Source organism: Corythoichthys intestinalis, chromosome 20, assembly GCF_030265065.1.
Source record: "Corythoichthys intestinalis isolate RoL2023-P3 chromosome 20, ASM3026506v1, whole genome shotgun sequence".
Lineage (NCBI taxonomy): Eukaryota > Metazoa > Chordata > Actinopteri > Syngnathiformes > Syngnathidae > Corythoichthys > Corythoichthys intestinalis.
In genome coordinates, this window is record NC_080414.1 from 8,448,784 (window position 1) to 8,471,981 (window position 23,198).

Sequence of the window (23,198 nt, forward strand, 5' to 3'; positions counted from 1 at the left end):
TCATATTATTACCATAAATATTGTCAGTTTATGGTAATTTTTTGAACTACCAATGTACTATGCTTGTGCTGTGTTTCACCAGTCAGTCAAATGACATGTCTGTATCTATACACGAGCTGTATTCTTGTATTCTTCTATTTATTGGTGCTAAAATTAGGGTGCGCATTATAAACGGGTACAATCATTTTCCCTAGAATTTACAAGTAAATTTGGGGTGCGCATTATACACGGGTGCGCCTTATATTCGGGAAATTACGGTAATTCAAACCTTTTTTAAGATTCCAGGCAGAAATGGCATCTGGAATTAGTACTCAGACAGCAAGCACTATATTTTCCACACTATAGACAAGTTTCCGAGGTGCTTCCGCATTTCTGCTCGCAACTTCCGTTTTACACTTTTATCCAAACATTTACACTTTCTCTAACCAAAACAACAGTGGAGCTGGTGTGGAATTACTCATCAAAATCCCTCAAAAAAGACAATTTGGAAATGCCGCATCAATCTGCCATCATCGCGACATGGGTGGACAACATGAAGGAATGGCTAAGCGTTGCCACAACTAAAACAGTTTTGTATTTTACCGATTTAACGGCAGTGGATGGAAACGCAATCAAGGACCCGAAAAGCTCTGAAGCATTCAGTTGAATGTGTCCTACTTCATGAATATGGAAATTTTGTGTTCATGAAGGCAGATGTGGAACCAATACAGTGCCGCCACAAAGCAATAACAGAACATAAAAATAACATCTTGGTTAAAAGCAAAAAAACGGGCAGTTAACGTTCATTCTACGTAAATTTTTCAACCAAAAAACAATGGTATTGTATAATCCAACATGGCGGTTGTAACGAAACAGCTTTTTAAGTTGAAAATTCTTGTAAATAAATGCTTAAATCGTGGAATTCTTGTAGGTATGAACATAAAACAGTCTCGATTCTTGGTTAAAAGCAAAAAAATGGCAGTTATCGTTCATTTTACGTAAGTATTCGAGCAAAAGTTACGGTATTGTGTAATCCAACCTGGCGGCTGTCCCAAAACAAAGTTTTTTAAGTTGAAACTTCTCGTAAATAAATGTTTAAATAGCGGAATTTTTATAGATATGAACGTAAACAGTCTAGATTTTTGGTTAAAAGCAAAAAACGGGAAGTTATCGTTCATTCTACGTAAAATTTTCAAGCAAAAAAATAACAGTATTGTGTAATCCAACATGGCGGCCGTCACGAAACAGCTTTTTAAAGTTGAAAATTCTTGTAAATAAATGCTTTAATCGTGGAATTCTTGTAGATATGAACATAAAACAGTCTAGATTCTTGGTTAAAGAAAAAAAAAAAGGCAGTTACTCTTCATTTTACGTAAATATTCGAGCAAAAGTTACGGTATGGTGTAATCCAACATGGCGGCTGTCACGAAACAAAGCTTTTTAAGTTGAAACTTGACGTAAATAAATGCTTAATGAATTAAATAGCGGAATTTTTATAGATATGAACGTAAAACAGTCTAGATTCTTGGTTAAAAGCAAAAAACGGGCAGTTATCGTTCATTTTACGTAAATATTTCAAGCAAAAGTTATGGTATTTTGTAATCTAACATGGCCACCGTCACAAAACAGCGCTTTTTCAGTTGAAAATTCTTGTAAATAAATGCTTAAATCGTGGAATTTCTATAGATATGAACGTAAAACAGTCTATATTTTTGGTTAATCTTTATTTTAATATTTATTTGTTGTGGAGTTCATGTTAAAATGTATTCCATCCCTAATTTGACCTGACTAAAAGTTGTATTTGCTCCTTATTCAACATTCTGATGTCGTCACTGCCGCATCTTGACTGTCAGTCACGTCTTGATCCATACAGCAATTAATCTGAGCCCAGGAGGTGCAACTGGCCTAGCTATGAACCAACTTGTCTACTGGGTCCTGCTCCGTTGTTACTCATTTTTCACGTTTCAAAGCTCGCTCTGAATGGAAAGAAACCGTGATATGTCACTTCACGGGTGTCCTGGATTTAGGATGGCGTGCCCTCTGTGATCTGATCCATGTACCATACTCTGGGGTTAAACTGACTGTGTAATTGGTGATTTGACCTCATTAGCTACTTGGCAGGGGTACAGAGCAACCACTGTGGGCTGACAAAACACCCCTGATGGGGGAATTGGAGTTGCCACCGAGACCCAGTTTTGTTTGGGCAAGAACTGAGAAAGTGAAGCCAGAATACTAAGCCGTTGGCGTCAAGCATCGAGAATGAAAATGTAGCACTAAACACGATGAAACAGCCGTAAACGGAATTTCCTGCCTATTGCTATGTATTTAAGCAAAGATCGTAATTTTTGGACTAGGAGCCGCGACTTTTTTCCCCTCATTTTGAATGCTGCGGCTTATAGTCCAGTGCGGCTTATTTGGGTAAACAGGTAACACAGTGTCATAAGACTGCCATAAGACCGTCATAATTATGACATGACACTATTATCGGCATTAATGAATGCTTATGACAGATGTCATTAAGTGTCATCCAGCAAATAATGTCACTAACTCCATTTATGTCCAGCTCGGTTTTTTTACATCAAAAGTGATATCATTTGCCGGATAATGCTCACGGCAGTGTCATTTCATAATTATGATGGTCTTATAACAGTCTTATGGCTCTACTATCAAATAAAGTGTTACCAAATATGATAACTAGCAATTACTGAAACAACTGGAACAGTAACTGAATCAATAATTAGCGCAGAACGTGAATTTTGATTGCAATTTACATCTGTAGCGCTGCAATAAATGCTAGGAGGCACTTTGGAAAACAACAGTGTTGACAGCAGGTGGCAGCAGAGGTTGACTGTCTCCCTTAAGGGAGCAGTGATGGCCAAATGAAGCTTCTTGAAGCCAAAAGCTTTGCAGCTAGGTGGTTCAAAGCTTCATGGTGCTTCATTTTGTCTTATGATGCCATTGTGAAGTAAAATATTTAGCGATGTCACGATCACGTCATTTTCAAAGTATCGGAATCGGCAAAAAAATATCGGCCATGCCTTTTTTTAATATATATATTTTGTAATTAAATCGTTTTCTAATTGTATTTAACGTTACTGACATAATATGTTACACTCATCCAGAGTCTTTAGTTTAGGCTTAAGGTTATCAAATTTATCCCAATAACGGCGGTAATTAATTTTTTAAAAACTATCACGTTAAAACATTTAACGCAATTAATGCATGCGCTGCACGACCCACTCACGCATTGTCGCGCTCAATCTGTAATGGCGCCGTTTTACCTATATAGAGAGATAAAAGGCAGCGTAAAATGAGTAGAGTGAATTTTGGCAGCCTTTGCAGCCATTTTTTAATAGGCTAAAGCCTTACAATCCCTCTCCCTACGATTAGAAATATCATGGGGAGCAATGTGGGGAAGCGAGGTAGCAATTGATCTTTTTCTTAACACCTTATGTTGTTTCCCAACGCAGAGAAGATATATCAATTGGTAGCACCACGCACAGTCATGGTTCCACTTTCCATCATGCATTTGGGCATGGCTGCAGTATTATTTACTGAAAGCTCAACAAACACACTAGATGGCAATATTTAGTCACAATATACAAAGTCACAAGTCTTTCTATCCGTGGATCCCTCTCACAGAAAGAATGTTAATAATGTAAATGCCATCTTGAGGATTTATTGTCATAATAAATAAATACAGTACTTATGTAATGTATGTTGAATGTATATATTCGTCCGAGTTTTATTCATTTTTTTTCTTAATGCATTGCCAAAATGTATATGATCGGGAAAAACTATCGGGAATGATTGGAATTGAATCGGGAGCAAAAAAAAATGCAATCGGATCGGAAAATATCGGGATCGGCAGATATTCAAACTAAAACGATCGGGATCTGATCGGGAGCAAAAAAACATGATCAGAACAACCCTAAAAATATTACTGGTGAATATATTTTGGTGTAAATATCCCATAATACAGTGAGCATAGCTGCGGCTTATCTGTGAACAAATGCTGTTTTCGTGTCGAATCTGGTAGGTGGCGGCTTATAGTCAGGTGCACCTTATTGAAAAGTAAGATTCAAACTTTGGGATGTTACAAACAATTATTGTTCACATTCTCACTTTTAAAATAAATAGAATAATTATACGTTATGTAGGTATTGTACCTGCAGGTCAGAATTTTGGCATCATAACAACACTAAGTGCTAGGAGTGCTATTACAATGGAAGTTATAAAGTCACAAAAATACATTTGTAAATTGAGAAGAGTGTCATGTTTCAAAGCAAAAAACAAATCAATCATGGTCATGAAGAGAAAAACTGAATATTGCAACAATTAATAAAGGGAAAGGCAAGAGAAAAAATACATTTCGTGAAAACAGTAATTCATGTCAAATATGACAAGGAACAAGTAAAAAAAAAAAAAAAAAATCAACAAAAATAACATTCAAATTCTCTCATGAACATTAGGAAAAAAATACCGTCCTAGCGTGGTCTAAAATTAAGATAATTTGAAAAAGTAACAATGAGAGTGTCATGTTTTCATTAGTAGTATTTTGCTTTTCTAAGATTCATTTCAAATTATTTTTGTTTGTCAACAAAACCAAAAACAATTTCAAATATTCTAGTTTCATCCCACTTGAACGAGTGCTTGTAATAATTAAGACAGATTTCATCTGGATTGCTTTACACTGTACATTGACAAAGACTTGAAATAAAATAACACGCAAACAGAACAAGTTGCCATATGGATTCATTGCAAAAATGTGGGCCTGCCCAAGTGTTGCAATATGGCACTTAATTAAATAATTCATCTCACAGATGGCCCCTAACATATTGCCTAGCGCTTATACCATAAACACCACAATAAATTGCACAGTATATTTATTGTCCTTAATCCTAATGAATCAATTTCCTCTCAAAGAACTGCACTTCATATTAATTCACTGGTAATGATAGCTTTGATTGGAACCAGTTGAGGCGCATAGTGGAAGTCAGGTTAGTATTCTCACAGTTAAGGTAATGGCTAAAAGTCCAGGCTCTGTTTTGAATTGATGTCTATACATAATGTGCCTTGGCTGCAGAGCCAGCCCTGGGCATAGGCCAGCTAGGCGGTTGTCTAGGGCGCAATCTCGTGGAGGGTGCGCCAAATTGCTTTTTATCACCCTGAAAGAAATTCTCATGCAATGCTTCCCTAACGTTTTCTTAGGCTACATCTAAACTAAGAAGGATTTTTTTTTTTTAATCCTGTAATTCTGACAATATTTTAAACCTGTCTGCACTACGTTTAAAGCAGTTTCTAACGCCTGCGCAAAAAGGACCACCCTCGTGTGTGACGTCATTGCCCGCGCGGGTCACCTCTGACCCGGAAGCTTATCATTTTTGGCATTGTTAGAGTCTTCTCGGATATATTCAAGAGTAAAATTTACAAGCCCTTTCATTTGTAAAAAGAACTGGAAAGCCACGTCTCTACCATTCGCCTCGATTGTGTGCCGTAATGCCACACAAAAAATATGGCGATGGCCCGCTACATGACGTTCTATTGATTGGCTCCGATTTTACGCGGGAAATAAAATATCCGGACAAGAGGTACATTAGTGTAACCGACATGCCGTATAGTGTCATAATTTCAACGTTTAAAGCCATTATCCATCCAAGTCTAGACATAGTCTACATATGAAGTCCAGTTCAATAGGCTACATATTAAAAATATTTGCCGTTCGCAGGAAATTAAATCAAAGGTCATTCAAATTGACAGTTTCACAATGACACTAAAGTTTTCACACAACAACAAACCAAGATGCATAATTAGCAATTAATGAAAAATCAGGAAAAATAACTGACTAAACAATTTGCACAGAACATGAACTTTGAACGATATTTACAGCGCCGCATTGCATGCTGGGAGGCAAGAGGCACGATTGGCAATATGTTGTACGACAAATGTTGACAGCAGGTGGTGGCAGAGCTGGTCTCTCTCAAGGTATGTGAGGGTTTACGTTGAGCAGTGATGGCCAAATTAAGCTTTGCACCCAACTGATTTTAAGCTTCATGGTGGTTCATTTGCTAAATGCAGCTATAAAATGTTCTTGATACCCAAGAGGTGAACAGTTTTCACAATTCTATGGCTATTTGTTTAAGGAAATATGAATGTTCTTGTCTTACTATTTGAACTACAAGCAACAAGTGCAAGGTAATTTGCTATTCTCATTTATTTAGAAATAATAGCTTTCCCACAGTGTTTTGCCTTTAAACTGTATACCCCAGGGGTCCCCAAACTACGGCCACCACATTTGGTCCGGCCCCCTGAACATTTTTTTTTTTTCAATAGTGTTATTTATTTCCTGTTTTTTTTCTGTGAAGAACCCAGAGAGGGTTATTTGGTTATTATCTATTTAATTAATAGTGTTATTATTATATTATATCATGTTATATTATATTACATATTATATTTTGGGCTGTCAAACGATTAAAATTTTTATTCGAATTAATTACAGCTTAAAAATTAATTAATCGTAATTAATCGCAATTCAAACCATCTATAGAATATGCCATATTTTATTGTAAATTATTGTTGGAATGGAAAGATAAGACACAAGACTGATATATACATTCAACATACTGTACATAAGTACTGTATTTGTTTATTATAACAATAAATCAACAAGATGGCATTAACATTATTAACATTCTGTTAAAGTGATCCATGGACAGAAAAACTTGTAGTTCTTAAAAGATAAATGTTAGTACTAGTTATAGAAATTTTATATGAAAACCCCTCTTAATGTTTTCGTTTTAATAAAATGTGTAACGTTTTCAAACAAAAAATAAACTAGTAGCTCACCATTGTTGATGTCAATAATTACACAATGCTCATGGAACCCGATTGAACAATTGAAACCCATAAAAATCAGTTGCACCCAAGCGCCAGCAGAGGATGACAAAACACCAAAAACACGAGTAACAAATGGACATGACACTGTGCTGTTATTTTAATCTGTTTGAGCGGGGCATGTGCGTTAAATGCGTCAACTATTTTAACGTGATTAATTTAAAAAATTAATTACCGCCCGTTAGCGCGATAATTATGACAGCCCTATATATTATATTATATTATATTATATTATATTATATTATTTTTATTTTATTTACTTTTGTTCCATGAAGAATTCAGAAAGGGTTATTTTATTGTGGCTTTCTGAACAACAATAAATTTTTACATTTAGGCACTCCTGCAATCGTCACACTTTTTCCGTTACAAACTGACCCGGCCCCTTATCAGAGAAGGAAAAAGTTATGTGGCCCTCACAGGAAAAAGTTTGGGGACCCCTGGTATACCTCTTAAATTCTGAATATAAAATATTTACATTTTTGGGGGGGTCGTGGGAGGTGGGTTGGGGGGCTACGAGCTCTATTTTCGTCTAGGGCACCCAGTCACCCAGGGCCAACCCTGCTTGGATGGATGGAGTGACTAAATTTAATTGTATGTTGAAGAAGGTTCATACTGTCTTCGAAGAATATCACTTAATGACTTCGCAGTGTCATTAAGCATTACTTTATGCCAATTTTCGTGTTGCACATGTATGTTTATGATGTAAATAGTTTTTTTTAGCACCGTTGGATAACATTGAGAGTCCAACTGAATATAAAAGAGGGCTTTTTTCACCTTCAAAGCCCGAAAATGACGGTATATATTGTTTTTAATTTTCTCAGTGTGGCACAATCATGTTGGGCAAATTTGGTCTCGGAATTCAAAATTAGAGCAATCAATTAGGCTCATAACAGTAAAAAAGTTCAAATTAACTGAAAATGTTCAATTGAACTAAATCCGTTGTGCTTCTGAAGGTGAGCCCATTTGAAAACAGATCATTAACTTGAATGTGACATATATGGCTTGCAGTGCTTTGTAGCTAACGGCGTGAACAAGAATATAGCCGCCGACTTCTCTGTATAATTCTTATGTGGTGGCTTCTTTGTCAACTGAACGTCCATAGGGCATGTTGGTGTTATCTCCTCACTGCAGGATCTGCCAGGAATGCTGGAAGAGAGTGGCTGCAGAAGAGAGCAAATGTACTGACGAGGAAGAAAATGAAGGAGAGGACGGGGGAAGGGCGGAGGAGAGCAGAGAGATGATTAATGATGACTGGAGAAAAGATGGCCAAGGTGGTTAGTGGAATTAACGGAGGCTTAGCCAGCAGTAGGCCGCAGGGAGTAGAAGGCTTTTCACCGCCCTGTACTAACTCAAATCTAACTCGTGTGCATGCGGGCAGATGTGCATACTCATGCAACGTTTGGGACCTTGTCTAGTTATTTTTTAGTTACCGTCTATGTGCGCACAGTTACATTTATACATCTTTTAAATTGCTTACCCTGCTGATTTCAGATGTGATGTATGGACAATTTAGAAACTTTGTTTTTGGACTGTGGGAGGAAGCCATATGGCGTGAATGGAGAAAATTCGAACCCTGAATTGTCAGGGAGCTGTGCTTAACCACAAAGTTCGCCATGCTACTTAAGAAATTAGGGGTGCAATTAACGATTATTTTTATAATCAATTAAACGGAAGATTAATCGGATAAAGTGCTGCAACGATTAATCGATTAACTCGAGTATTCGTTTACAAAAAAATAAAAGATTATTTTGCTGCTTCGAGTATTCGTTTAATTAAAGTGGCGTTGTAATGGTTTATTTTGAAAGTGGTTGCATTTAGTCTTATTGATTTGGGTGGATACACTGCTCTCTAGTCTGCCTCATTTCACATGGCTGAATCTAGCTGCTCCCTGTTAAGACAAACATAAGCTAATTTTTTTGTTTGAGCTAATGTTTTTTTGCAATGCATTCGTAATTTAGTTTATAGGTATATTTAGCTCTTTTAGTGGGAATATGTATCTGAACCATTAAGAACATTGTAAAAAAAAAAAAAAAAAAAAAAAGTTTGCATTTTATAGCATTTCAGCTAGCGGACTTTTGTTAAGTAAGTTAGCCAGTTGTTCTTTTGTTGTGCATAGATCATTTTTTAAAAAATGATACCGTTTGAGGCCCAGCTCAGGGATTTTAATTTTTCATTTTCCTTACCCGATTACTCCATTATTCAAACTAACTAGTCCATCGATTAATCGACTACTAAAATAATCGATAGCTGCAGCTCTAATTGGATAAATGTCCCTTTTTTCAATTACCTTCACAATTTAACTTGAAGTTGTTTTAAGGCATGTGGTAAGTAACAATGAAGACAAAATGGATGACTATTTCCTTCAGAAATAATATTTTATTACAGCTTCCTGACTTCACTGTAGTCTCTACTGGCTGAAGTACAAAAACTTTTTTATTTAGGTTTTAAGTACCTAGCGTAAAAGGAATTTCTCAGTACACAAATCAGATATGTCCTGTTCATTCAAATGAAAAAGAAAAAATGCTGCTGCTTTTTTTGTTGTTGCAAAGCGCTGATATAAATTGTGTCAGTGACTCATTTATTTCTTTAAACAAAATCGGACGAGGAGGCAGACTGGATCTGCTTTCTTTATCAAACAGTTGTTCATAAATACACTACAAATCAAACTTCAAAGCACACTCTTGTATGACATAACAGTTTGAATGGGAGTTTGTGTTGAAAGGAGACTAAACTGTTATATGAATGGGTTTATGTGTGTGGTTTCTTAGTAAAAAGAAATAATACAACTTTACGATCCAACAAGCCAACAATGCGGCAGTCTCAGCAATCCACCAGCATTTAAATTACTTCATTAATTGTCAGAAATTATAGTCAAAACATGCGTGTGCTGTCAAATTTGGGTTATTTAATGTATGCACACTCTACAGAATGATTGACGTCCTCTTAGCTCTCTTCACCACTTCTTCAAATCAATTGGAATAATCAACAAATTGGAAGGGACACACAATCAATGAGGACAGAAATCCTTTTCGCCCTCCCATTAGGAAATCGATGATTTTAAATTTTGCTACAAGACATACTTCTCGTAATTGAATCAATCTCCTCAGCACTCAAGCGGAGCCGATTTTAACAATGGGTGACACCTGACTTGGCTAAAGATAGTTCTCTATTATGGATATTCGCTTCACGATAGACAAAGTTGAATTAGGAGATGCTTCCTAATTGCCAGTCTAATATGATCACAGTGGGACAGGAGGAAAAAAAAAATCTGAAAACCAACCTCACTTGTTAACATCAGCGATTCATTTAGACAACAGTTCAGTAAGCAGCAAAGGATTACTATATAGTGTATCACAAAAGTGAGTACACCCCTCACATTTCTGCAGATATTTAAGTATATCTTTTCATGGGACAACACTGACAAAATGACACTTTGACGCAATGAAAAGTAGTCTGTGTGCAGCTTATATAATAGGGTTAATTTATTTCCCCCTCAAAATATAGCCATTAATATCTCTAAACCACTGGCAACAAAAGTGAGTACACCGCACGGGAACTACGTACATCCCTAAATGTCCAAATTGAGTACTGCTTGTCATAATCCTTCCAAAATTGAAGAGGTGGGGGGGTCATTCCCACCACCATGCTTGACTGTAAGCATGACACACTTATCTTTGTACTCCTCACCTGGTCACCGCCACACATGCTTGAGACCATCGGAACCAAACAAATTAATCTTTGTCCCATCAGACCATAGGACATGGTTCCAGTAATCCATGTGCTTTGTTGACATGTCTTCAGCAAACTGTTTGCGGGCTTTCTTGTGTACAGTCTGAGGTGACAGCCACGCACACCAATTTGATGGAGAGTACGACGTATGGTCTGAGCACTAACAGGCTGACCCCCCACCTCTTCAATCTCTGCAGCAATGCTGACAGCACTCCTGTAACGAGTCACATGACATTTTGGAGGGAAAATGACAAGCAGTACTCAATTTGGACATTTAGGGATGTAGTTTCTAAAGGGTGTACTCATTTTTGTTGCCAGGGGTTTAGATAATAATGGCTATATTTTGAGTCATTTTGAGGGGAAAATAAACTATTATATAAGCTGCACACAGACTACTTTTCATTGCGTCAAAGTGTCATTTTGTCAGTGTTGTTCCATGAAAAGATATACTTAAATATCTGCTGAAATGTGAGGGGTGTACTCATTTTTGTGATACACTGTTAGTAAATGAGGAACAGTACCGTATTGGCCCGAATATAAAACGGCCCTGATAATAAGACGACCCCCTCTTTTTCAAGATTCAAGTTTGAAAAAAGAATTTTTGAACACCAAATTAATTTTTATACGGAAAATAATTACAGTACATCCGAAACAAATGATTATAACAATATATTTGAGAGAAAAAGCATGTTATTTTGCCTCATTCAAATCTTAATATCTGAACATTTAAATATGTAAACTAAAGTGCAATCACATTCGTAAATGAATGGCTTCTGGGTTTTGAAATGTAAATAAACCAATCTATTGTGATAAAACAACAAAATTGTAATAACTGCATTAACCATTAAAGTGAAGTCTAACTGTAACTGTAGTCTTGAAACAAATCTGAATAAGGAAAAACATTGCAATAAAACAATGCAAACTGGTTAAACTTGAGAGTAGCTGAGAGCTGTCATGACAGAACATCGTTTCAATGATATCTGGCGCCATCTAGTGTCGTGAATGGGGAGAGTAGCGGAGATCTCTCATGACAGAACATCGCTTCAATGATATCTGGCGTCATCTAGCGTCGTGAATGGGTGTAATGTCTAAACCACGAATATAAGACCCCCTCCCCTCTTTTTCAGTGTTATTTCAATGCAAAAAAACAGACTTTTTTGCAGAAAGTTTCCAGACTAGAAGTCACACATTTTTATCATAATTTGGCTTGGCATGTGACCACTCCAGTGAAACTTGTGTTTTTACCTAATATTTATTTTTTTCCCCCGAGACTTACTATATACGCTCACGTATAGTCTAAAAAAATATAGTAATTTTACATGAAAAGACAACCACATTATTTTTCTCTCTATTACCTGTCATAATAACAAACCTAACTTGTGTTTGGGAGGTCTTACACAGAGGTGGGTAAAGTAGCCAAAATTATTTCCTCAAGTGTAGCATAAAATTTTACTATTCAAGTAAATGCAGTCATCCAAAAAATGTATTATGAATGAATGAATGAATAAATGAATGGTCAAACTACTCTTAGAAGTACATTTTTCTCAAAAAGTTACTCGGGTATATGTAATGTGTAACTACCCACCTCTTGTCTTACACAAACATACACTGACAAGTCCCTTGATACAGCACACACATCCATATTATCCCATAGCAGGATCTCTCCAACTACACTGGAAAAAATAAATAGCATTGCTAAGGAACACCATGGCAGCTGCGGGGCGAATTTTTGCATTGTACCATTGTGGATGTCTTCTGAAGCTCTATCATCCCCATGCTCTGTGGGTGGTTTTCACACCAACAGAATGGATCAATTATCACACTGGTCCACACCACTCACCCACTACAGACTCCTGGACACATGGCGAGAGCAATGGATCATTCAGGCAGTGCTTTCTCAGTCAGAAAATTGATCTAAATGCATGCATCTCCCATTTTTTTCTGGAAAACAGTCTTATTTTAACTCAGCTTCATTGTGTTGAATTGCTAACTCTTAAGGACATTGTTCACGTTTAATTAGACACAATAAAGCTCCAACATTGAGGCAAAGTTGCCTTTTTCAGCATTGACCCATTTGTGGTGACATGTTTGTTAGTTGCAAATATCTGAAGGCTCTAGTCTAACTCCACAATTTTGTAGTAAAGCACAACAAAACTAACTTAATCTAAAGAGAAAATAATCTTGCTGTTTGAAGAAAGTGGACAATAAATTGAGCTTGGTATGCGCAGAGTAATTACTTGTGGTATTTAATCAGAAGTCAATTGTTGCATTTACTCCGTTGCATTTACTTGAGTAACTTTTTGAGAAAAATGTACTTCTAAGAGTTTTGCCACGCCTTTTATTTGATTTGATTTATTAATAAGAAACGTTACTCTTACTGTGTTACTTTGGGCTACACTAGCCGTTACACTTTCCTCTTAACTCAACATATTAAATTTCATTTTTTCCAAGAGATGCCCACGTTGTTGCTCTCAGTTTCACCAATGAGACTAGAGATGTCCCGATCCGATATTTGGATCGGATCGGACGCCGATATGGGCAAAAAAATGCGCATCGGTATCAGCCAACACGGAAAATTTCCGATCCAGACTTCCGATCCAGTTTTTTTCAAGTCCGGGTTTTCCAAAGCACCGATTTACATAATCCATTCCAGTTTTTGCTTCGGTTTCCCTAAAATCCGGTCCGCATTTTGCGGCACACCTTCAACACACCACATTTACATTACCGTCTCCCAATTTACCGAGAGACTTTTCCGGTAAAAATGTCAGCTGTGTGGGATCATTTCACCTTAAAGGACGACAAAGACGAAGAGGCAGAGAGCAACATATGCCACAATAAAGTCAAGCGTGATGGTAAAGCTGTAAGAAGTTTTAATACAACCAACCTAATCAAGCATTTAGCGAAATACCACCACAAAGGAGTATGTTGAGAAAACCGAACACAAAAAGAAAGGTCCTACGCAACTAACACTGGCAGAAACTTTTGCTATGCATGACAAACTGGCACTCGACAGTTCCAAAGCCCACGGAATAACAAGAGTCATTGCCGAAGAATTCATTCTGGATGACGAGCCATTATCTCACCTGAGTAAAGACGCACCATCCAACACTTAGAACCACGGTACAACATGCCCAGCCGTCATTACATCCTTGAGTGATTCGGCCGTGGAAGATTCGAGAACGATTCGCAAACATCAAATTCCGATTATTGAAATATGTCAAGTAAAGCGGAACTAATACACAGCGCGGTCTTCGGGACGCAATGAGAAACTGACCGCGTTGCGTCCCGAAAGTAAACATAATGCTTGTCGTAGACCAGGGTAATGCCAATGCTCAACTCACGGCTTTAGCTCAACTCATGCCGCTGGATAAAAAACACAACAATACCTGACTGCTGCTGACAGCCACTACAAACTACGTCAACGTCGGTTTACTGGAAATAATAGATATCATATGTATATAGAACTAGATGCTACACGACAGACTCGACGGCGTTAGCAACATTGAAGTATTGAAAACTAGATGCGTTAGTCAACAGCCGCCATCTTAAAGCAGAAGACTTCCCTAGTAGGCTGTTGTAGTGAACCTTCCAAGCGAACCTAATTGACTTTTTATCTAAAATACTCCTAAATCGGCAAAATCTTGACTTGAATCTATCTTCAAAACAGTTTTAAAACGCTCACATGGAAATTAAGGAATAACGGGAGCAATTTTAACAACTTTAACAGTTGATTCGCAAAATTAAATGAATTGAATGTAGTTTAAAGCTGCTGATACAGAATGGGGACTTGAGTATTTTATTTACTGTTTTAAAATGTTAACTTGATACTGAAATAGTCGTTTATTTAAACCTGAGAGGCTTTTTATACAATTTTTGTAACTAATGCACGAAACATTAAAAGCATCTAATAGCTTGGGGGATTTGTGGGATTTTCCACTGAGGTTGTTGGTGTGTTTTGCTTTTTTAAGACAGTTTACAATATTATTTGCACGTTTTACTGACTGACTATGCCATTTCTGTTAGTTATTTATAATGCTATGTGTTTGTCACTGAATAAACAGGTCAGTTTCTTGTTAACAACCGTTGTGTGTTATTCAAACTCACCTAGTTCAGCTGGCTAGTTGTTATCAAGAGTACGAAAACCTTTTTCAACATGAGTCTGACACTAAGTAAGGAGGCTAAAAAACTTTAAACTTTAACACATGCTCAGATAGGTCGGTATCGGTATCGGCCAGTATCGGTATCGGATCGGAAGTGCAAAACAATATCGGTATCGGATCCGAAGTGCAAAAACCTGGATGAGGACATCCCTAACTGTAACATCTGTATACAATGGAGTTGCTAAACTGGTCGCTGAGAAAGGCGGGGCACACTGTTGATTGCTACAGCTCTCTTAGCAGTTGGGTTTACTACATGAGCAAGACATCCTATTTGTGGTCCAAATCCATCTGTGTCACGTACTGAATTAACAATATTTGAAGCATTATCTATAGTCACTGGTATGGATTGATTTGGCCTTCTTAACTTCCATTCAGTCATGGCGGTTTATAATTCATCGATGTAGTATATGGACTACGTGTCCCATAATCACTCTGGGCTCACGTAGCCAATGGCATGGGACGTAGCACATCTAGTTTGCTATTACATGATATCTAGTGTGTGTGCGCATTAAAAAAGTTAGTAAACGCCACAGTAGTCACATCTGCTCATTACTGCACAACACCAGCATATGACAATCGACTTTCATGAACAGGACGAGTTTGAAGCACAGCGCTTTTAATTTGCCACTCAATATTCATCATGTCCGTTGTCAAAGCGAGGTTGTTCGTAGCAGCCAAGTCGGTAACAATGTTTTGGCGGACTTCGTTCTAAATATCCGGTGTTGTGCCGAAAAATAGCCGCCCCGCATGAAATGTCACCCTGACGGGAGCGCCCACACGTCAACAACACCGGCACGCCGGAGATGGTCCGCAGTCAATCCAGAGCACTGACGCGGCCGGTATAAGTTGAACAATAAGCCGATCGATCGGTCCGATCGTCATTTTCAAAGTATCGGAATCGGCAAAAAAATATCGGCCATGCCTTTTTTCAATATATATATATTTTTTTATTAAATTGTTTTCTAATTGTATTTAACGTTACAGACATTATATGTTACTCTTCCAGAGTCTTTAGTTTAGGCTTAAGGTAGGGTTATCAAATTTATCCCGATAACGGCGGTAATAAGTTTTTTTTTTTTAATGTATCATGTTAAAATATTTAACGCAATTAATGCATGCGTTGCGCGACCCACTCACGCATTTTCGCGCTCAATCTGTAACGGTGCCATTTTACCTATATAGAGAGATAAAAGGCAGCGTATAATGAGTAGAGTCAATTTTGGCAGCCTTTGGAGCCGTTTTTTTTAATTGGCTAAAGCCTTACAATACCTCTTCCTACGAATAGAAATTTAATGGGAAGCAATGTGGGGAGCAAGGTAGCAATTGATCTTTTTCTTAACACCTTATTTTATTTCCCAATGCAGAGAAGATATATCCATTGGTAGCACTACCCACAATCATGGTTCCACTTCCCATCATGCATTGGGGCATGGCTACAGTATCATGTACTGAAAGCTCAACAAATACACTAGATGACAATATTTAGTCACAATATACAAAGTCACAAGTCTTTCTATCCATGGATCCCTCTCACAGAAAGAATATAGAGATAAAGATATAATGGGAACGATTGGCTCCGGCGCTATTTTTTGCCGGACCTGGAACGAAGATGAATTTTGCGCAGTTGGTAACAAGCAATCCGAACTTTTAACAGCACGTCTGGCGCACGCATGTGCACGCGAGGCGATAAATCTCGGCGGAAAAATTACCGCCTTCATTTTTATTTATCGTGCGATAAATGGAATTATTGCATACTGCGACAGGCTTAATCACAAATATTATGAAAATATTCTATAATGGTTTAAAAGTTATCTAGTGTTGCTTTAACTTTTTTAAAGGTATCAGGATAACCCTATACAAATTTTAGTCAGTGGCGCCACCAAGGGGTGGCCACGGCCACCCCTATAAATTTGTTGGCCACCCCACTGGCCACCCCGCTTGCCAGTATATCGTCAGACGTAGCATCAGTTATGCATTTCATCCCAAATGCACAGCCAGGACTATGGACTATGGATTATGGACTATGCACATTAAATCAGGGGTCCCCATCTGTCGGCATTTGTTACCGGGCCGCAGAGAAATAATATTTTTAACAACCGCATTCTGGCTGAATTAACTTTGGCCTGTGCCCCTGCTTAACACATCAATATCACTGTCTACACTAAATATAATACTACAGTATGGATTAGAATGTCGTCATAGAAATCCATTGATTGGACTGCAAGCAGTACATCTTGTTTTGTATATATGTAATATATCTATGTGCGTTTGTCCTACATAATAATGTATGACTAGGCCCTGGGCGCAGCACATTTGTTCCCCCACACTAGCGAAAATGACTGGAAAACAGACGTCTTTGGAGAGATTTTTTAAAGCGAAAAGGGCACCTGACTAGCCAGAAGATGAACCTACAACCTCGAAGACCCACGGACTGTGAAGGAGTGGATTCGTGACCCGTTTGTGAATAAACCGAGTGATTCGCGCATGTCTGGGCAACAGGAGGATCAGCTTGTAGAGATCGCAAATGACGGTGACATTAAACGTACATTTGAGACAATTAAAGTCATTCCGGAATATCCTGACAGCGCCACGAGAACACTGAAAACCTTGCTACGCATCTTTGTGAAGCGGGCTTCTTCATTCATGCTTACCGACACGGCAAAGGCATTAACGGTGAGAGAGCGGTGTGCAGCTAACATGGCAGGATGGGTCTGAGGAGAACTTTTGTCCATCCACGATCAAATGTAAGTTAATATTCCTTTCTTTAAAGAAAGTTTGTAGTGTTTACTTTGGAATCGCTGAAGTCGCGGCCATTTTTAATGATACGCGCATGCGCAGAACAGAACAGTTGCAGTTTTTGATGGGTTACAAAATTTGTCAGAACACCGGTCCGTGAAAAAAAGACCCAAATCACACCGGTCCGTGGTGCAAAAAAGGTTGGGGACCCCTGCATTAAATCATTAGTAACATCAAATATTACACAATACACCAAAGTATATCAGTACCCGTGTCCTTAAGTCTTTCTGATAGTTTTCCCTTGACCTTTTTACTGCAATAATATAATAAAAACATGAAATTATGGCTTTTAGTTTTGGTGTGCCGCCCCAAGATTTTAAGTGGCCCCATCTGGCCACCTCTATGAAAAATTTCTGGAGGCGCCACTGATTTTAGTATAGAAAAAAGTGATAGTAGGCTAACATCAGCCGGCAGAGTTCATTTGGCTGTGTGAAAACTGCAATTTCTCTTGTCGTTGGAGAATATGATTAGAAACATGGGCATGGACACTGGTGTGTTACCTTGACAACCATCCGGCTTCAATGCCCACCAACCTCTAACTGGTATAGACATCTGTACAGCACAGGAGGAGAGATCGCTTTACTTCCCAGCATTCATTATCTGCAATAAGAAGTAAGGTAATGTAAGCCTTTCTCAACAGGCTCTGACAGGTTTTACCACAACATTATTACACATATGTGAATAATAAAAGTAATCTGTAGGAAAGCTGAGGAAATGCTTGATGTCCATTACATTTTACACGCACAACGGGAAAAAGAAGTTACACACAAATTAACCTTAAACACCTCATCTAGGTGACCTGATTAGACTCTGAGCGAGAATCATACAACATTAGTGAGAGCAATAACAAAAGCAGCAAGGCTCCATTCAATAGAATCCTCGGAATTCATAAATAGCAACGTCACACCGGTTCAATCCTTTTAGGACAAACTTTTTCCGAGCGACTTGCGGCGCCATAAGCATATGTTGGCCCAGACATTTTATTGCCTTGCCGAATGTGTTTCATTGGCCCAGCAGATGTTCCAGTGGCTATCATCAAAGAGATTTATGCAAGCTGATTACAGCCCGAGAGTTGGCAGAATGTAATATGCATATTCACGCTCAAAATTTACCTGGGATCCCTCTGATACAAGTCATTTCTGCAACCTTTAGGTCAACAGTTTGTCCTAAAGAGACACAAGACACTTTGGGCCGGATTAAATAAAGGTTTGTACATGCAAGAACAGGTACAAAGTTGTTTGCTCATGCAAACAAATGTGGAAGCTGATCTACTTACTTGGCGCAGAGTTTCGTTTAACAACACTGTTATGGTGTAGTCAGCCTTCATTTGAATATACAGTGGTACCTCTACATACGAAGTTAATCCGTTCCAGGACCTTGTTTGTAAGTCGAAATGGTCGTATGTCGAGCAGGATTTTCCCATAGGAATACATTATAATTCCATTAATTCGTTCCACAGCCCAAAAATCTTCACTAAATCCTTAAAAAATACTGCTGGTACTATTACAAATGGCAATTACACATAGCAAAACAAATAAATTATAAATCAAAATCGGAATAATAATAATAATAATAATAATTCCTGTATTAATGTAACGAATCGGGTTCTAATGTGGCGGACGTTTTTTGCTGACCCTGAACGCACCGCGGTGCTGACGTGCCAGAGGCAGACCGGTGAGCTTGAGTTTCACTTTCACTTTGAATGTTTTCTAACACCGTCAATTGCGGCAGACAGAAGGTGTTTTTGTTTTGAATAAGTTGTGAAATAAATGATAAAAACGTGGCGAAGTTGGCGATTTCTCTGGAGATGTTACCACAATAAGAATTGTCAGCTTAATTTATAAAGACTGGCGAACGATGGTCGGAGGAGGACCGTGGAGATGTATTGTTGAGCCATTTCACGGATGCCCACCCTACGATCATATTTTTCTGTCATTTGCATCTTCATTTAGAAGGTAAGCGTCAACTTTTTCCTTGTTTCACCACCTGTACCAACCTTTTCTGAAACCAGTGTTGATTTGTCACACAATAAAATCCGCCGTGCATTCGTCTGCGGTGCTGCCATTGTCGTCGTATTTCGAGCATGTCGTCGGATGTAGAAACAAATGGCGCGTCAAATTTTACGTCGGATGTCGAAAAATTCGTGTGTCGAAGCGATCGTATGTAGAGGTACCACTGTATGTCCAATTATTGAACTAATTGCAAGTAATTTGCTAGATTAGGAGTGCTAGAAATGATAATCTATTGATTCCATTGCATTTAGTAGATGGTGTGGTAACTTCAGCACTTCTTTATGGATTTCTTTAATTTTTATTTGCATTTCTTTTTTTTTTATTGAAAAAAAAGGGATATTCCTACTGTTGATCAGAGGTGGGTAAAGTCGCAAAAAATTTACTCAAGTAAGACTAGTGTTACTTCAAATAGTATTACTCAAGTAAAAGTAGTCATCCAAAAAATGTACTCAAGTAAAAAAGTATTTGGTGAAAAGAACACTCAAGTAATGAGTAATATTGTGAGTAGCTGCTTACATTTTTTTTTTTTTTTTTTTTTTAAACAATGGTATTTTTTTTTCTCAACAGTTATCTATATGAACTGTTGTTATAATGATATTGTACAATAACCCATTACATTACCACAGTAAGCTAAAAAATTACAAAGAAAAACAAAAAAAACCCATTGAATTAAGCAGAGAAAAAAATGACCAAAATGAAGCATTATTCGTCCAAAGAGCATGAGTGCCCTCTAGTGGAGAAAATAGTTCCTCGATTGAACAGTGAATAGTGCCTTCATAGTTACTATTACGAAATTAAAAGGATCATATCTCCGTTTTTGCGTGGTCAATCGGCGCCAAATAAAAACTGGAAGAGAGGTTTGAATCCGGCTTTCAAGTCATGTTGAGGGCAGCGCTCATCATTTTTTACAGTGCTTTAAAGATGTCACGTGATTAAACAGGCTGGCGTGATCATAGAATGGCAAGCTTGCGTCTGATTGGTATAATGGAGTCATGTGATTATTCTTGCGACGTCTCATTGATGAAATTGGTAGAGCTAGTCTTGGCATCGCTGGAAAAAAAATCTTATCCTGATTGTATAAAGAGGAAAAATGTAACGACTCTTGTGTAGTCCAAAGTAGTGAAGTAAGAATAGCGTTTTTTTCTTCACAAATCTACTCAACTACGTAATAGTAAAAAGCATGGCTTGGTAAAGGTGTGCAAAATTTCTGATTCTTAGATTACTCGCGATTCGGCCAGGGAACAATTAACAAACATCCAAATTCCGATTATTGAAATATGTCAAGTAAAGCGAAACTAAAACACAGTCAGAGCGGTCTTCAGGACGCAATGAGGAAAGGACCGAGAGTAAACATCATGCTTGTCATTACCCGGGTAATGACAATGCTCAACTCAAGGCTCTGGCTCAACTCATTCTGCTAGATAAAAAAAAAAATAAAAAAATACTGGACTGCTGCCAACAGGCGCTACAAACTACGCTCTCATGGTACGATAGATATCACATGTATGAAAAACTAGATGCGAAATGACAGACTCAGCGGCGTTAGCAGAACATGTATCGAAAACTAGATGCGAAATGACAGACTTGCCTGCGTTAGTAAACAGCCGTTGTCTTAAAGCAGTAGACTTCCCTGAAGGGCTGTTGTAGCGAACTTTCCAAGCGAACTTAATTAACTTTTTATCTAACATACTCCTAAATCGGCAAAATCTTGCCTTGAATCTATCTTTAAAACAGTTTTAAAACTTTCACATGTCCAAAGTAGACAGAAGGGAAATTATGGAATAACGGGAGCAATTTTAACAACTTTAACGGTTGATTCACAACATTAAATTAATTGAATGTGGACTTGAGTATTTTATTTACCGTTTTGAACTTTTAACTTGATAGTGAAATAGTAAAGTAAGCCTGAGAGGATTTTTGTACAATTTTTGTAACTAATGTACGAAACATTAAAAAGTAGCTAATAGCTTGGGGGGGGGCGGATCATCAATAAGCGATTTATAATGGAATCATAGCCTCTGAATCGTAATCAAATCGTTAGGTGGCCAATGATTCCCACCTCTAGTACTACTCTTTAAAGAATATTTTTCTAAAAGTTAAGTTACCGTAATGCAGTGCTTCTCAATTATTTTCTGTTACGCCCCCCCAAAGAAGACGTAAATGTTTCGCGCCCCCCAAACACTCTTCCGATAAATAATATCATGTCTACAATATGACTATTATAAGTACGCCTCTGCTTAACATTGTGTCCTTTTTTTCTATTAAAGAAAAAAAGTAACATAGATCAACTTATAATAAAGTATAACTTTATTAACATTGTTTTTTTGCCTGAATTAAAAAAAAAAAAAAAAGTCATATCCAAACTAAAAATACACACAAGGTACATTTTTGACCATTGGATACTGAAAAATAAAATGTAATAAAATCAGTAAACAATAACTAATTCAAATTGATTAGAAACATTAACTCATGAGGACAATATGCCAAAAAATATGACCGAAAAAACAAAACTGAATAGAAGAAGGGAAAAAAAATCACAGTATCACCTCCTTACGTCCTTTGCAATGGTGTGGGGGTTATTTTGCACTGAGCATGCTAACAGTGCTCACCGGTTTACTGATATAACACTGACAAAGCGGGACGATTGTTGGCAATATTCGGCTCGTTTTCGCTGAAAAACAATCAAGCGGCTTATCAATGAGATTGAGATCTAATGTCTTTAAGTGGCGTCTTAATTGATTTGACTTCCGGCTGTGGCTAAAATCATTTTTTAGACACAGTAAACAGTGGTCTTTCCTCATCTCTCAGTAACTCCCACTGTATTAAAAGTCAAAGCCAAAAGGCAAACGGCCCGAAAAAAAGCGCTTTCTCGGCGGCCGAGGGAGAACCGTAGGTGAGGGCGGTCGTCGTGACGATCCCAAGCCAAAAATGGCACTTCTCAGGCAGACACCTGAGAACCGGAGAAGATGGTGGGTAGCTGCGTGAGTCCGGCCAGAAAACGGCTTTCGAAAATGGCGCACAGCTCTTCATATCTCTTTTCTGTCCTCTTGCTTAGTTCAAAAATACTGCGTGCACTCTGAAAATGAGAGCGCCATTGCCACCCACTGAGTGGATGTGCAAGTACACTTTATTCTTGTACGGCAAAAAAAAAAAAAAAAAAAGCATGTTCCCCGAGGTCACATGCGCCACCCCTGGCATTGCTCTGCGCCCCCCTGGGGGGGCGCGCCCCACTATTTGAGAAGTACTGCCGTAATGTAACAGAGTACATGTAACGCTTTAGTACCCACCTCTGCTGTTGATCCATAAAAGTTCCAAATTAGTACTTGGGACGAGATCAAAATACAGAAAAATAGCTTGGACTTCATATTTTCTAGCCTTTAAAATTTACTGATAAAACAACTTATAATTAGGGTTGTTCCGATTGCTTTTTTTTTTTTGCTCCCGATTCAATTCCAATCATTCCCAATAATTTTTCCCGATCATATACATTTTGGCAATGCATTAAGAAAAAAATGAATAAAACTGGGACGAATATATACATTCAACATACTGTATTTGTTTATTATGACAATAAATCCTCAAGATGGCATTTACATTATTAACATTCTTTCTGTGAGAGGGATCCACG

The 23,198-nt window shown here is 37.9% G+C and overlaps 1 protein-coding gene across 7 annotated transcripts in view; it reads right to left on the reverse strand.

Annotated features, from left to right (window-relative positions):
• Positions 1-23,198, reverse strand: part of neto1l (neuropilin (NRP) and tolloid (TLL)-like 1, like) — a 267,411-nt gene that overhangs the window by 154,472 nt on the left and 89,741 nt on the right. For 4 of the 7 annotated variants that reach the window (XM_057824255.1, XM_057824256.1, XM_057824253.1 and 1 more), the window contains exons 3-4: positions 12,343-12,455; positions 12,188-12,275 (exon numbers count right to left, since the gene is read on the reverse strand). The exons of 1 other annotated variant lie outside the window; for it this stretch is intronic. Coding sequence is in view for 2 of the 6 variants with exons in the window: in XM_057824260.1 (XP_057680243.1) it covers positions 18,059-18,110 (52 nt within the window). In the remaining 4 variants the exon portion in view is untranslated. Of the gene's footprint in view, positions 1-12,187; positions 12,276-12,342; positions 12,456-18,058; positions 18,159-23,198 lie in introns of all 7 variants that reach the window. 2 more of the 7 variants (XM_057824260.1, XM_057824257.1) reach the window with 1 other exon arrangement.